The 16,267-nt window shown below is 33.4% G+C and overlaps 1 protein-coding gene and 1 long non-coding RNA gene across 5 annotated transcripts in view; one reads left to right on the top strand and one right to left on the bottom strand.

Annotated features, from left to right (window-relative positions):
• Positions 1-9,922, top strand: part of TFPI (tissue factor pathway inhibitor) — an 88,702-nt gene extending 78,780 nt beyond the window's left edge. For all 4 annotated transcript variants that reach the window (XM_004032934.5, XM_019022581.4, XM_019022582.4 and 1 more), the window contains 2 exons: positions 6,211-6,390; positions 7,101-9,922. In XM_004032934.5, the coding sequence (XP_004032982.1) occupies positions 6,211-6,390; positions 7,101-7,207 (287 nt within the window). In that variant the 3' untranslated portion in view covers positions 7,208-9,922. The remainder of the gene's footprint in view (positions 1-6,210; positions 6,391-7,100) is intronic.
• Positions 1-12,678, bottom strand: part of LOC129532142 (uncharacterized) — an 84,689-nt gene extending 72,011 nt beyond the window's left edge. The window contains exon 1 of the long non-coding RNA XR_008677773.1: positions 12,168-12,678. This is a non-coding gene — a long non-coding RNA (uncharacterized lncRNA). The remainder of the gene's footprint in view (positions 1-12,167) is intronic.
• Positions 12,679-16,267: the final 3,589 nt, after the last annotated feature.

Raw genomic sequence — 16,267 nt, 5'->3', positions numbered from 1 at the left:
TGTATAATCTATAATTTTACCATGGCTTTCTTTCTTTGTAGCTTTGCTTAGACAAATCCCTGAAGAAACATGACTTTATGAACTCTGTCCATGGATTACGCAGTATCTAGGCAATGAAATCCAACCCAGAGAACATCTACCCAATTTATTTCCTTCCCTTTTAATATGTGGAGGGAGTTTCTGTCTGGGCAGGTTTTCACTCAGTCTATTCTTTATGACCTTTCAATTTTAAGTTCACTGGCAACCCTCCTTCTATACTTTATCCTCAGGTAAGTGGCCCAGTATACACATACGGGGGGGGGGGGAAAAAAGCTCCACAGTGCTTGTTTTTCCATTCCCTTCCCCGTTTTTTTTTTCTTTATAGAATATCACTTTCCACCAATTTAATACCACTTCTCCTGATTAATGAATAGAGCTACATACTCTTTCTTTTTTACAGAGAGCGGGACAAGTTTACCACACATTCCTACTCAGAAACAGATTCCAATCTCTAATCTCTAGCCTTTTATCTATTACCTCAGGACACTGGACTCACTCTAACATATTATTTCTATCATATATCTTGAGCATTATGATTGCAAAGAATTTGAATAAAAAAGAAAATAAAAGAAGAAAAACTGGCCATATCCACATTATGCAGAAACAATCACTGTTGGCATTCTAGCATATCTCATTTACTATTTTCTTGTATTTTTTTTCAACTTGCCACAAAGTAAATAAAGTTCAAGACTGGAAGTAGCGGCTGGAGGAGCCCGAACAATATAGAATAAGCTCAGCATAAAAGTATCTTTTTGTAAAATTTAACCTAGCAAATCTCTAAGCTCCCTACCTAATAAAGCTATCTCTATAGTAATCATCCTCCCAACTGATTGCACGTCCTCTTAAATCTTTGCCCAATGGATACATATATAAATTCTATTCTCATTTATATGTGCTTGTATATATATGTATGTATTGTGTGTTGGTACGAAATATAAATTATTATATTTTCTTGATTCTAACATGCAGGTTTTTCTACCTTTTAACATGATTCTAATGATGATGAAACTTATAACTGATAGTGTATAACAGTGTAATTATGTTTTTCTTTCTTTTTTTTTTCGAGATGGAGTCTTGTTCTGAACCCAGGCTGAAGTGCAGTGGCTCAATCTCAGCTCACTTGCAACCTCCACCTCCGGAGTTCAAGTGATTCTCCTGCCTCAGCCTCCCTAGTAGCTGGGACCACAGGCGTGTGCCACCACGCCCAGCTAATTTTTGTATTCTTAGTAGAGACAGGGTTTCACCTAGTTGGTCAGGCTGGTCTCAAACTCCGGACCTCGGTTGATCCACTCACCTCGGCCTCCCAAAGTGCTGGGATTACAGGTGTGAGCCACCACGCCTGGCCGTGTCTTTCTTTGTTCATGAATAGTACACAAAATAATAGTGCATCTTCAAATTAATGATATTTGGATTTCATGTAAATGATATTTCATATAACATTTGGCAAGCTATAAGCAGTTTCTTGTCCCACATAGTACCCTTCTACTTTTGTTGGCATGGGGAAGAAAAAAAGTGTTGAATAGGAGATAAATTCATAGCAGTAAGGTCCATGGTTTGCTAAATGGTTTAGGCACTTTAAATGTCGTTGTAGGCATATAAATTTGTGAAAAGTTTCAGTGGAAAATTCAGCAACATCTATCAAATTATAAATTGAATATAGATTTTGCATAATTCTAATTTTAGAAGTATGTCCTCTGGAAGCACCTGAACCAGTGTACATGGGTGTTCATGAGCCACTGTCTGGTACTGAAAAAAATAAATTATAATAATCTATATGTCCATTTGACTAAATATACCGTAGTCAACTCATAAAATGAAATACTGTACCTATATTAAAAAGAGTGAGGCCTATATAAAAATGTGGAGACACAGCCACAAAATATTATCAAGTATAGTAATAAATATAGAATATTATATTAATACATTTGAATATGCAAACAATTTGGAGATATGTAAACCATTGGTAGTGGCTAAAGGGCAAGAATCAAATTATGGATAAATTTTGTTTTACATTTGTTATACTTTTATATTATTTCAAAGTTTTACAAAGATAATTTGCAGTAAATAATTTATATTTCTCTTTACTACAAAATTATAGAGAAAAAAACTTTAAAAAAGATTTGTTATTCAATTCCCTAAAAAGTCTTAGAAGAATAAAATAAATGTACTTAATAAGTTGTAAGATATTTCTTAAAACCTAGTTTGTTTAGTAAAACAAAAGCCTAAGTAGGCAAGCCAAATGAGAATCATAAAAAAGATACCACAGTAAAGATTCAAAGTGAATATATGATTCAAAGTTTACTGTATAAATCTCAAAGCAAATTTACATTAACAACTTTACCTGTAAAACTGAGTTTAGAGCACCATCTTACAGTTTAGCAGTCACACTAGATCATGATAGTTCCTGATTTAAAAAAAAAAAGTGTATCCTGAATTCTGAAAGCTATCAAAAACCCTGTAGACAGAAGGTACACAACTGGTTATTAATGGCAGAATCAAGACAGAATGCATTTGATTATTAAATTCCCTTTGGAAAAACAACAAAAGTCAGGTTAGTGTCTTTTTATTCTATCTTAACTTTCTGTGAATAATTATAATCTCAACTAAAAAAATCACATTTCGTAAAACCTTTATATTTTCTTTCATTGTAGATAGCAAAGTCTGGATTTTGAATAGATGAGTGCTGATCTATATGTAGAATAAATTTGCTATTTGGAAACAATCAAGTTTTTCTCTTCAAGAAGTGAAAAAAATTCAAATGGAACTAAAATGTTCTTAAGAAACCATTTGCTTCATTACTTTAATTTTACTGTGATTTATGGTATAGTAACCCAATGATAGTCTTACTGCTCAGAGTTAAAATGATCTTAAGATAAATGAATTAGTTTACATATCAGGTAAAATTTATGTCCTGAAGAATAACCGCCTTATAATGATTCCTTAACTGACAATAATTTATTGCATCTTTAAAAACCTCTAAAAGTTAATTACACATAATACAATATCCTTAGTGATTAACTTCACATTTTAATGCACTATCGAAATATTGCCATTTCTAGTGTTAGGAACCTCACTGTTGATCTGGGTCAAAACTCTGTTGTGTTGAATGATCTGCATAAGCAGTGGTTGAAATCAGGGCGAAGTAAGATAGATAAACAACTGACATTGCATCAGTCATGGACAAGTAGGAGCAAGTATCTGATTATAGGTGCATCTGCATACCAAATCCCAGGCTGTCAGAAGCAGCATGCCAGACACCCTCTGATTCAGAAGTCATAAAGAGTGTCAGTAGAGGCAATCTGATGCCTTGGATAATTTAGTGAAGCTTTCTCTGCTGGCATCTATGCTGGTCAACTGTCTCTTTGCTCTCAAACCAATCCCCTGCTTTCACCCTGCCTCATGTGGTTTTATGGGGAACTTTCTCCTCTGGCTTCTGAAAGGATTTGGTAAATGGCAGGCCTTGTTGGATGACCGGATGGTCAAAGGAAGACTGAAGCTAGTATATGTCTCTCCACGGTGTATCTTCCATGGTTTCAGCTTCAATGGAAAGGCCCAAATGGTTCTAGGATTCACCTGCTGTTCTTGGTCTATGATAACAGAGGCTCCTCTTCTCATACGTCCAATCTAGGGACTGTAGCCCCATATGTACTAGCCTAGCTTTTTCCCATTTTGAAATAACCTTGATTTTATGATTGGGCCATGTTTACTATAGGTTGTATGTGGGAAAAGAGAAGAAGTTTGCTCCCTGTCATCAGAAAATTTTCTCTGTTCTGGAATAAGGGGGCTTGATGTCTGGCATTGCTATTTAGACGTAACAACTAACATTTGCAAAGAAGGATACAACTTACAACCACATTCACACATATTATCTGCAACTTACTGTGGGCAGATATATCTTACATACAAAATGCTAAAGTGAAATTGATGTATAAGTCATATATCGTTTTATCATACACATCTATTTCGAAGTTACTGTGGTTGTTTAAACAGGAAAAAAAGCAATAGCAATTTCCTCTGTTTTCTCTGTTTCTCAAATTAGGTTAATTGCATCTAGTGTATCTCTTTTGTTTCTGAACATAGGTGATAACTGGAAGCTCATGAGATCAAAGTGGTGGCAATTAATAATCATTTTATATTCTACACTGTGCAAGGATGATAATACACATCACACACATTGGAAAAGTGTGTACAATAGTACAACTCAATTACAATATAACTCTCCTAGACTGCTAGAAAATTCCTCTAATATAAATGATTCTTAGTGACAGGAAATGTCAACATTTTCTAGAATGTCTAGCACACATTCTCACCATTCAACTTTGATTTATGATGGCATATCATCATGTCAAAGGATACAAAATACAGGCATGTAGGATAAATAAGCCTAGAGATCTAATGTACAACATGAAGACGACAGTTAGTAAAACAGTATTGTGTTAGGGATTTTTGTTATATAAGTAGATTTTAGCTACCCTTGTCACACACACAAAAATGTAACTGTGAGAAGATGGATATGTTAATCTGCTTCACTACAGCAACTATTTTACTATCTATATGTATCCCATAACATCATTTTGTAAACCTCACATATACACAATAAAAATTATTTTAAAAATCACGCACTATAATCCCTACATAGGAGAAGGTAAAACATAAAGGGCTACATATGATTTAAAACGATGTTTTCATTTTACAAATCCTAGAAGGTCTTAAAATCACTGCATATATACCTAGTCAAAGACCTAAGTAAAACTAAATACTCTTTATTTGATTATAGTTCTGATATCTTATTGATATAGTTTGGCACAAAAATATCACCTGTCTCAAATTTCTTCTCATAAATTATTCTCACAGTATTCATTCCCTCTCATATTTCCCAGAATATTTTTTATTACCTGAGTTACTATATCAAGACACTCTAGTCCTTATTTAAATATCTAGAAGGCAGGAGGTGGTAAAAAATGTTTATATCAATTTGAGATTTTTTTTTTCATTTTTTCTCACTTTGTTTTATTTCTTTTCTTTTACAGTCTGTTCATCTGGGGTTTATTTGCCAAAAGACTGCTTCTTGCTTAAAGCACAATCTATTCACCTTCGTTAACTACTGGATTCCTCAAAGTTCTATTTTCTGCTAATATTGGACATTTAGCAAATCTTCCTCCTCTGTATTTGCTTGTATCACATCTCACCATTTGACAAAGCCATTAAAGTTTTCTTGTATTGATTCCTTGCCATACAACAACTTACCTGTAGTACTGGTTTATTAACATCAAGCAGTTTAGCTGTGCTACCGAAGAGTACTCGGTGCCCCTCATTGACAGTAATTCCCAGAGAGCTAAAAACTAACATTCAGCTGAAACTAATTTCTCTTTTGATTTGGCAAATGAGTGCTCCTTTTATTACCCTAATTGTATTTTTCTCTTCTGTTTTTGAAAACCATTGATTGATCCCATTGACAAACCAGCTTATCTGTCTGATCCAAATCAATGTTTCATTTCACTGGCTTTATCAATATTGCTTCCTTTGCAAAAACATTTAACTCATCTAGAACTAAGCTTCAAATGTGAGAAAAAAAATGCTACCAAGACAAACAACTCATCTGGACTCATTCCTTGAAACTTAGAACTTGCCATACCTGAATTCCTCCACTTTAAACTGTGCTTGTATTACATCAGTCAGCATGTGTTTAGTCAAGAGAAGTAACTCTTCCTCAGCTTCAGTGTTTTTGTTACATCACAAATAAAAACTTTGCTCATTAGAATTTTTTAAAGCTAAATATTTGGGAACAAATGATATGTAAATGAATATATATGTGTGATTGTGTGTGTCTGTGTGTGTGTGTCTGTAAGAAATTTTCAGCAGTTACATTGTTGAAGAGTGGTTTTTATTATGTACAAATAGTTTGTTCATATAAAGAGTAATCATAACACTTCTCTTTAGCAAATGAGATTTTTTAATTCATTGGAGAAAGATCTCAATATACTGGACACATGGTTTTGTTAAGCATTTTCCTAGAATTGAAATGCACGAATTTTATTAAATACCCCTTTATTCATTCAGATTACTGTTTTACATACCCATGCAACAACATTAATCTATAAACAATATACAATACGAAAACCTGAAATCCACTATCACATATGGCTTACCATGTTTTCCTGATGTTTTTAGAATTTCACGGTCCCTCATGGTGTCTCACTCCAGCAGACAGAGGATTGTGTCGTGCCAATGAGAACAGATTCTACTACAATTCAGTCATTGGGAAGTGCCGCCCATTTAAGTACAGTGGATGTGGGGGAAATGAAAACAATTTTACTTCCAAACAAGAATGTCTGAGGGCATGTAAAAAAGGTATAGAAGATACTCTTCCCATTAATTGACTAGTGTTTAAGATAGCAATTGAATTGAAATGATAATCTATTAAGATATTAAATTAATTATCTTTATTATAAGAAAGTATAATCTAGCTAATAAATGTCCTCTTCAATTACATTTAGATAATATTGCTAGATATGTAACTGTAATTTCTTTTAATGTCCTCATAGAAAAAGAATCAATTTAAAACAAATTAAACATGTTATTCTTTCAGAGTTCAAATACTAAGAATTCACTTTAAAAGACTATACCAAAATTGTTTTAAGCCTTCTTGTAATGCACAAAATTTTAACATATTTATTAATGTCTTCTGAATATAAAAGTAATGCATGTTTATAAAAGACTAAGAAGAGTATAAAAATGCAAATAAAAACTATCTGTAATTTAATCAACCACATACAACCACATTTCTACTATTTAAAAATAAAGCAAGCATGGATTTGTAACAGAAGAGGAACTAATAATAAAAATGAACGGCATGCTTATCCATTTTTATTAACTCATATATGCATAGTAACGTCCTTAAAAATAAATTGTTCTACACGAATACATGGACAAATTAAAGGCTTTTAAATCAATAACATCTTTTGGATTTAAATATTAAAAGTTACTTTGAGAAGATTTTAGATAAAACATTTCATTGTGTTATTTTATCACACATTAATTTATTCCTTTTCCTCTTATAGGTTTCATCCAAAGAATATCAAAAGGAGGCCTAATTAAAACCAAAAGAAAAAGAAAGAAGCAGAGAGTGAAAATAGCATATGAAGAAATTTTTGTTAAAAATATGTGAATTTGTTATAGCAATATAACATTAATTCTACTAAATATTTTATATGAAATGTTTCACTATGATTTTCTATTTTTCTTCTAAAATCCTTTTAATTAATATGTTCATTAAATTTTCTATGCTTATTGTACTTGTTATCAACACATTTGTATCAGAGTTGCTTTTCTAATCTTGTTAAATTGCTTATTCTAGGTCTGTAATTTATTAACTGGCTACTGGGAAATTACTTATTCTCTGGATCCTTCTGTATTTTCATTTAACTACAAATTATCATACTACCGGCTACATCAAATCAGTCCTTTGATTCCATTTGGTGACCATCTGTTTGAGAATATGCTCATGTAAATGATTATCTCCTTTATAGCCTGTTACCAGGTTAAGGAATACAGCTCTTAAAAAATCAAGAACTTCCTGAGTTTCACATATAAAATGGTGACAAACACCTGCTTCTGATAAAGTTTATTCAATTGTGTATTTAAAAAGACTGGTAATAATAGAATTCTATGATGTGCTTCCCTCCTTAGACATAGTTTTTCTCCTTTTGTACTAACCAGTACTTCCATCTATATTGAGCTAAACTGTCTTTGAACAGTCAACTCTGCATCATGTGCCTGCCTGATTTGGATTGGTTTCACTTTTTTTTTTTTTGTTTGACCATAGCCCATTCTATCAGTCAAGATGACTGAATAATTGTGTGTTAAATACAACTCATGATAAGGAGAACCTTTATGGAAACAAGAAGTTTTATGGCAATCGAGAGGGAATTATTTATATGTACTTCTTAATACTATGCTTCCCAATATTTTCTCTTACTAAAAATAACAAAAATATTGAAACCTTCTGAAATCTATTCAGTTATCATTAGGATTTGCACACAATGCAACTAATAATTCATGCTTTAAAAAGTAGGTTATTTCTGTTGAAGAGAAAATTATCAGCAGGGAAGAGTCTACTAGAAAATTCATGTGCTAGTCATTCTTGGGGATTTAATATTTTGCTGGAGTTAATTGACTATATCCAGACCTGTATCTTTCATTTATTGCTGAGCCATGTGCAGTCTGGCATCTCAACAACCTCAACAACCTCCAAGACATGTCATTTTCTGTAGTGCTCACCTCAAATTTGACACTGGAATTGGAACTGATTTAGAAACAACCGTTTCATTCATTTGGTATGAATAGCTTCATGACTAGCTTCATGAATAGCTTCATGACTAGCTTCATGACTAGCTTCATGAATAGCTTCATGACTTCTCGCTAACAATGATAGTATAATTCTGCCTGTTCTTCAGGATTGAAATTTTGAACTCAATTTAGATTTATTGTTTTCCCTCATATACCACATCTAAACAGTCTCCAAATCTTTATGCTTTGTTTTTTTTTTTTTTTCAAAAAAGTTCACCCAATCCCTAGGCTTTTTACTTTTTTCTTTTTCTTTTCTTCTTTTTTTTTTTTTCATTTTGTTTTGTTTTGTTATGTTTTTTTAGACAGGGTCCCACTCTGTCACCCAGGCTGGAGTGCAGTGGTGCAATCACGGGTCACTGAAACCTCCCACCTAGCTGGGACTAGAGGTGCAGGCCACCACACCAGCTAATTTATGTAATTTTTGTAGAGATGAGTTTCACCACGTTACGTAGGCTTGTCTTGAACACCTGGGCTCAAGCAATCTTCCAGCCCCAGCCTCCCAAAGTGCTGGGATTACAGGTATAAACCATAATGCCCCCGGTTTTACTCTTTACTGCATCCTTCCCATCAGTATTAATTCCTCAGAAATTTAGTACATTCCTCCACCATTTCAAAATGCTCCCAGAACTCACACTAGTTGGTACTTAACTACAACCTTCAACCTCACCATTTAATTTTGATGTATGTTTTTGGATTTACCAACAGTACTTTCTTTCATGACTACTTTGATTTAGTTAAGAATGCTCACTGTACACTGAATGTTAATTACTCAGCTAATTCACACTGATTTCCTGTTTAAAAATATGATCCCCTCCAGGCCATTCATGTGAAGTCAGGGTACAGCTAATGCCAGCTACAGAATCACTATGTTTCAATATGGAATATGAAAAGTCCTAACACATAATTGCAAATCATTTTCTACTGTGGTATACAAATTTTATCATTACAAAATAGTATCAGCTTTTTTCACTTAAGGAAAATAATACAACTTCATTCACATATTCAGTGCATAAATAATTGCCTTAAATTGAGTCTTTGCTGTGGAATTTGAGAGTTTTGGAAATCAAAGGCCTTTGTGAAACATTTCCTGTTGCCATTTATTTATAGATAGCAATAGCTTCAAATGAGTGGGAAAGTCTACTTAGGTGAAGTCGTAAATAGTCACTAAGATTGTATAAATAGCGCATTGATGAGTTGCCTAATTGTTTTCTCCAACAATAACCACTGGTCCATTGGTTCACTACTTACTCAAGAAAGACATATACTGAGATGGCTTGAAATGTTTAATGCATGTGAACGTTATTTTTACCGTGTTTTGGAATAAGATCTTGATGTTATTGTTTTCCTTTATTTTCCACAATCAAGTGCATCTAACTGTGAATTGTATATGGAATTACATTATTCAGCATATACATATATTTACCTGCTTTGTTCACTCTCTGTATTCAAAATTAACAGATCATGCTGAAAACCACTCAAACGATTATATTTTTTACATTATAAGAAGTAAAATATATTATTCTGAATAATGAAACCTGGCTGTTGTACTCGTAAAGATTTTAGTACATAAAAAAGAATTCAATGCTCATTAGTTATCATAAAGGTACAAAATCTTAAGACCAAAAATAATTGTTCCCACACTCTGGTTTTATTTCCTTAAATTGGAATTGTTAATAGCTGCCTTTTAATTGCAAGTACACATCCATATATTATAATTTATTTGTCAAACAAATTAGTACACTATGTCCTAATAATCTACACATTTAAAATTTACTCTGCTACATATATATTTTCATCACTCATTTCATATACAATTGTATGAATATAGACATGCATATTTAAATATATGTTATATAACTATACATTACATAACTTCCTATCCTGGCTATTGTATTTGGCCTAGCCCATCTCTATATCAGAAGAAAAAAAATCATGACACTAAACTAGCTAACTATTTAGGCCGTTGGTTGATTCTGTCATCAGCGGCTCCTGCTCTTACCTGGTTTTTAGCAAATTAGCAATTTTATTTAGTGTTTCCAACTTTTGACTTTAAGTGCTTTCTCAGGGACTTTGGCTGGGATGTACTTTAATCACTTTCCCCACATTTTGCTAGGTAGAACAGAAAACCTTGCTTTTGTTGGTCCTGCAGGTCCAGTTTCTGAACTACTTACAACCACATAGCTAGTTTCTTGGTTAGAATTACTCAGAGTACTTATAAATATAAGAAATATTTAGATAGTAGGTGCATGGTAATTTATTGTACCAGGAAAGGGGAGACAGAGAGAGACTTTAACCTTATAATAAATAAAATGGAGCATTAGGACAATGAATATGATTTCCTCATCAATTTAGCCACAGATTGTAAAATTTCTAGCCCAATCAGTTTGAAATAAAATAGAGATATATTTGAATCACAAAACTGAAAGGACCAGAGGAATTTGACTTTAGTATAGATAGATTCAGGGTCACATATTAGGTCAATAAAACTCAGTCTATCTTTGGCTCATGATTCTGCTGCTCAATATATTCTGCCTTTATTTTCTAGTTGCACAAGGTTTCAATATGACTTTCAGAATTTAAGGTCCACATCTTTTCAGGGTAAAGTCTTCTAAAAATTTTTGGATTCTCCTACCTCAAAGAATTGAGTTAAAGTCCTGGCTTCACGCTCATTGACCCAAATGTCTTAGGTCACCTTTGAACCTAACATCTTGTTTAGAGAGATATGACTGTCTGATTGACCATGTTGATTCACAAGTCCACTCCTAAATATCTTTCTCGTGTAAACACTATCTGAAATATAGTGTTTACAAAATCTGTAATCTGACTAGCAGGGCTGGGACTAGAGTGAGGCAAGTGAGGTAATCTCTTCAGGCACAACATTTAAGGGAACATTAAAAAATCTCAGTCACCAAGATAAATAATATGGTAATGCAACATGTTTAAAAAATTAAAATTATAGCAAACATCCATGATAAATAAAATATCACAATTTAAAAAGACAGGATCAATAACCAAGTCATATTGGAATCTAAGGCAAAAGGAAAAACTAGTAATACTAATAATTTTTAGTAAATGTAAAATATTTCAAATTTAACTATTGTTTAATATAATAAAAATACTAACATGTATAAGGTAAATTATTATTATCAATGGAGAAAGAAAAATCCTTTAATGAAAGTTAATGCCTGTTTAATGATTAAAACTTTTAGCAAACTAAAAAAGATACCTGATAATATGAGGATGGATATCAACCAAAAACATACAATAGCATGACGCTGTGTTAAAATTTTAAGAACATTTCCACTAAAGTCCACTACCTGTGCTATGCAACAAAGTCAAGCAATCTTAATTTATAACTAATGCAAAAAGGCAAGGAACAGAAATTAGATATAAATATTACATTATATTTTAGTCATATAATATGTTTATCATAATTGAAAATTCAAGATAATCTGAAGCACAACAATTAGAAATAAATAATACTGGAGTTTAGCAAGGTTGCTATATGAAAGTTGAACATATGAAATTGAAATGGGAAAAGTTCCCATGTCCGGATGGGGGCATGCGATGGGGGAGGGGCTTGCTTCTTCAGTGCCCGGCTGCTCAAACCTCTAGGGGAGCATACAGACAAACAGGCCATGGGGCTCTAACCCCACGGCAGTGACTAGAGGTGGATGTTTACAGCTCCTGAAGCCCCAGTGGGCGTGTGTTACAGGGTGCTCTTTTAGTTTTGCCGTCTATAGGCTTGTGTTAACCAGCTCATAGACCCGCTTACTTACCACAACGACGGGGGGATTTCTGTATCCCAGGGTTTCCTGCCGTGGTGTACCGGAAGAATCAGATCACGCGAGGGCTTGGAGAATGAGTCCGAGGTTTTACTGAGTAGAAGTAGTTCTCAGCAGATGGGGGAGCCAGACGGGAGATGCACCAGGGGTCCCTCTGCTTAGCGGCCCGTGCTCTCCTCCACCTGATCTCGCTAAACTCCACATCGTTCCTCCAGTCAATGGCCTGCTGTCCTGCCAGTGTCTGTCATGTGCTCTTCCACTGGCATGCTCCCCTCGACATCCTCTCGATGTCCGGCTGCTTGTGTCTTCTTCCGCTGATCCCCTCCTCTGGACGTCCAGACGCTTGTGTATCTGCCTGCTAGAGTCTCAGTTTTTATCGGCCCAGGATGGGGGCGTGGTGGGCCAGGGTGGTTTTGGAAAATGCAACATTTGGGCCCAAAGGCAGGAGTGCCTGTCCTCACCTAGGTTCGTGGGCACAAGCCGGAGGGTGAAGCCCTAGCCAGGCACCGGCCTTGCTCTACCCAGCACTTCCCTGTCCCCCGTTCGGTATCGTTTAAAGGGACCATGCTCGTCCCTTCCCAGCACTCCTGTATCAAAATCAATAGCATTTCTGTACACTAGGAAAAATGTACTAGCCACAATAGAACAGAAACCCTAATTTGCCCAACAGTAAATCCCACAAAAGATGATTTTAAAAACTTTTAGATAAAAAAAATCTTATATTGAAAATTCAAATATGTTATTGAAGTACATAAATGGAGCTAAATATTTTCCTGTTTATTGTAACTTCTATAATTAGTGTTCACAGAGAAATCAGCCAATGATAACACTAGGTTATAAGAAAGAAACTCTTGGTAATTAAAATGAAATAAATGGTTTTTTAAAATCAAGAAATAGAAGATAAAGTTAAAAAAAATCTCTAAGCTTTGGAAAGAAGAAGTCATTAGGATGGAAAAGAAGATAGAAAAGATAAAATTTCGCAATTAGTTCAGGTGCCCTACCTTGAAGTGTCAAAAGGATCTGGAAAATAGCAGAGATAAATAGAGGGGAGAGACATCTTACAGAAAAAGAATAACAGAGATTCCCTTCACTGAAATGGTGTGTTGTACCCAACAAAGGGTAACCACCTGACATACCCCCTCTGCACACACATGAAATTTCAAATTCTAGTAACGAAGAGAAAAGTCCTAAGAACAGGAGACTGTGGAGGGATAAGTCACATACAAAGAAATAGAAATAAAAAGGAATTGTATATTTCAATGACAGTAATGGAAGGAAGCCACAAGATAGTTGAATGTAGAAGTCTGAGGGATGGAGAATGGCTATTTACTTGCTAGAAATCTGTTTGTACTAACTTATCTTTCAATTATGTGTGTGTAGTGCTTTGCTGAAAGATGGGAAAGAGGCTTTGGGAAAAAGTTTTAGAATATAAACTAAGAGATGCTGTTTCTAGTACCAATACTAACCTAGTGGATGAATTTTTTTGACCATCTAATTTCTCTGGCCCCATATTTACTTATATTTAGAATGAGTGTTTTGGACTAGACTGGCTATATAAACAAGATTTTTGGTTTGGGTAATTTTAAGATTTTATGGCAATACTCTCTATTTAAAAGTATCTAATACCAACATATGTTAAGCCAAAAAAAAAATGGAGAGATGTTCTGTGATTAAAAAATAAAAATCAACATTGGCCGGATTCTACTGTTAGCAATATCCATACCCCCCCCCCAGCATAAGGTTGTTATGTACAGTAGTCTTCTATATTCTTCAAAAATAGCCTATGCTGATGGAGCTTGACATCTTCAAACTGACTATACCTACAATTTCCTTTTCCAGTGCCTGATTAATTCCCAAACATCAAAAGATTTTATGAGAAGCTTCCAAGTAATTACCTTACAGGAGGTCCCACATACTGTGGGATTTTCTGAATGCCTTAATAATGGGTTTTATAATCAAAAAACATTTCTGAATCCATTAACTTTTTCTTTCTCAATATTATATATATCATAGGGAAAATAATATATGTGGATCTGATTTATACTAACTCATCAAGGCGTTTCAACCTCATGAGAAGTTTTGAAATAATTTTTAGACCGTTTTTGTCTAAGTATTCTAAAAAAGCAAGCCAAATTTAATTAAGAATAATTAACTAGAATTAGATTTTTCTAGTACCAAAATGTTTTATCTCAATCAACAATTTATTCTAAGTTTTAGACAAATCCTAATTGTAGCCAAAATCAACTCATTCCTGTCAACATTGTTGATGATTTGCTATTCTTTTTCATTACAAGATAAAATCAGCCAACTCAATTATGAACTTGAATTTCTTTAGGGACTTAATTCATATTTAATCTGTATTTGCACAAGGGGCATAATTCTAATTTACTGAACTCTTTTTCTAAGCTGCAGGTGTTCTCAAATTAGAAGCCAGAGGAAACTGCTACTTCCTTCTTGTTAGTCAGTTTTTGGAATCAGAAAGCAAGAACTTTGACTTTCCAACAGTATTTTTTTTTAAACATATTCCCCACTCTCAACAGAATGTTCCACAAAATTTGTAAATCACTCTAGGGAAATTTCCAGAGTTTCAAGATGTGAACAGCTGTGAACTACCTAAATGATCCATCTTGCCAAGAAATTGTTACTCCAGAGACGATGAAATAAACAATCACCATTTTTTTATTGAAAGTTTCTGCCACTGTTCAATAAGAAAGTACTTAAAATTCTAAAGCTAATGACTGTATATGTTAGGAAACTTTATTTATCTCTTTACATATTCTTTATTAACTATTTTCTTTCTTCACAAGCTACACACACACACACATACATACCGAGTCATTTAATTAGGGAGAAAATATTTAAAACCACTGCATTCCACAGTTTCTGTCATCTCCACTGGTTGTTAATAAACTGGCAGATGCACATGAAGACTATTTTATGACTATAGCGGGAGAAAAATCAAATGCCAAATCAAATATGATGATAAAGAATACAGGGTTTGGATTCAAATCAACTTAGATTTGAATTCAGTAGGCCTTCGTATCAATCCTCTTGCTTTGTCTGTAAAATAATTGTGAGGGCAAATGAGAGCATACATAGAAGAGGGCTTAGTACAGTACTACATAGTAAAGATTCAATAAAATGGTAGCATTTGATATATACAATTTAATGACTGTTTAATATTTCAATGCTTTAGAATACAGTCTCTGAGCTGTAATAATAGTTATTCAAATAAGCTAGGCAATCACAAGTCAAAGTAGAAAATTTGAGGTAAATTTTGTCTGCTAAGGTAATTCTATAAAATGAGAAATGAACATAAATATGATGTAGTTGTACTGTTAACAGGATCAATTAAGGGACAGGTAAAAAATATGCATTAGATAACTTTTAATTAAAAAAATTTTTTTGACATAATTGTCTAGGAAGTGCTAATAGATTTTTAGTATGAAAATTTTTCTAACATGGGTTTTAAAAGGGCAAAAATCAGTAAATTGTTCTTTTTATTTACAAATTTATATAAAACTCATCTTAAAATATTTGCATATGTCTTATTTTCCTGAGAAGTTTTAAAAGTTTAAAAAATGATCATCATTATTGCTTGTGTCATCCTCCCAAATATTCAGAACCTATATCATTATTCATACATGAATAATAATGGAAATTTATGATCTGAATAGACATCAGAATTCAAAATAGAAAAATGATCAAGTTAGTTGTTAATGTTTTAGTGTGAACTTGCTGAAAACTGTTATGTTTTTCTATTTTGCTAATGTTCACAATTTTCTTTTTCTCAGTGTGGAATTATCTAACTGAAGACCCAATAACCCATATAATTTGGCATAGAATTTATATAATTATCTTCCAAAAATATGTGAAATAGTTTACCAAATTAGATATTTTTCAAATAATGAAATATTGGTGGTAACATGTTGTAAAGAAGGAAGACACGTTCAATAGCGAAACACCTAGAGTGTCAAGTTTCAGTTCTACCAATTTCCAGTGGAGTAAACTACTAAGATTCCGTTCCCTCACCTAAAAAGTGGGAATAAAATCTCCACAGAATTAAATAAAGAAAATGTCTAAAAAGCATATTT

Source organism: Gorilla gorilla, chromosome 11, assembly GCF_029281585.2.
Source record: "Gorilla gorilla gorilla isolate KB3781 chromosome 11, NHGRI_mGorGor1-v2.1_pri, whole genome shotgun sequence".
NCBI classification, from domain to species: Eukaryota; Metazoa; Chordata; class Mammalia; order Primates; family Hominidae; genus Gorilla; species Gorilla gorilla.
The sequence above is the reverse complement of the archived record's forward strand: the minus strand, read 5'-3'. Positions and strand labels throughout refer to the sequence as shown.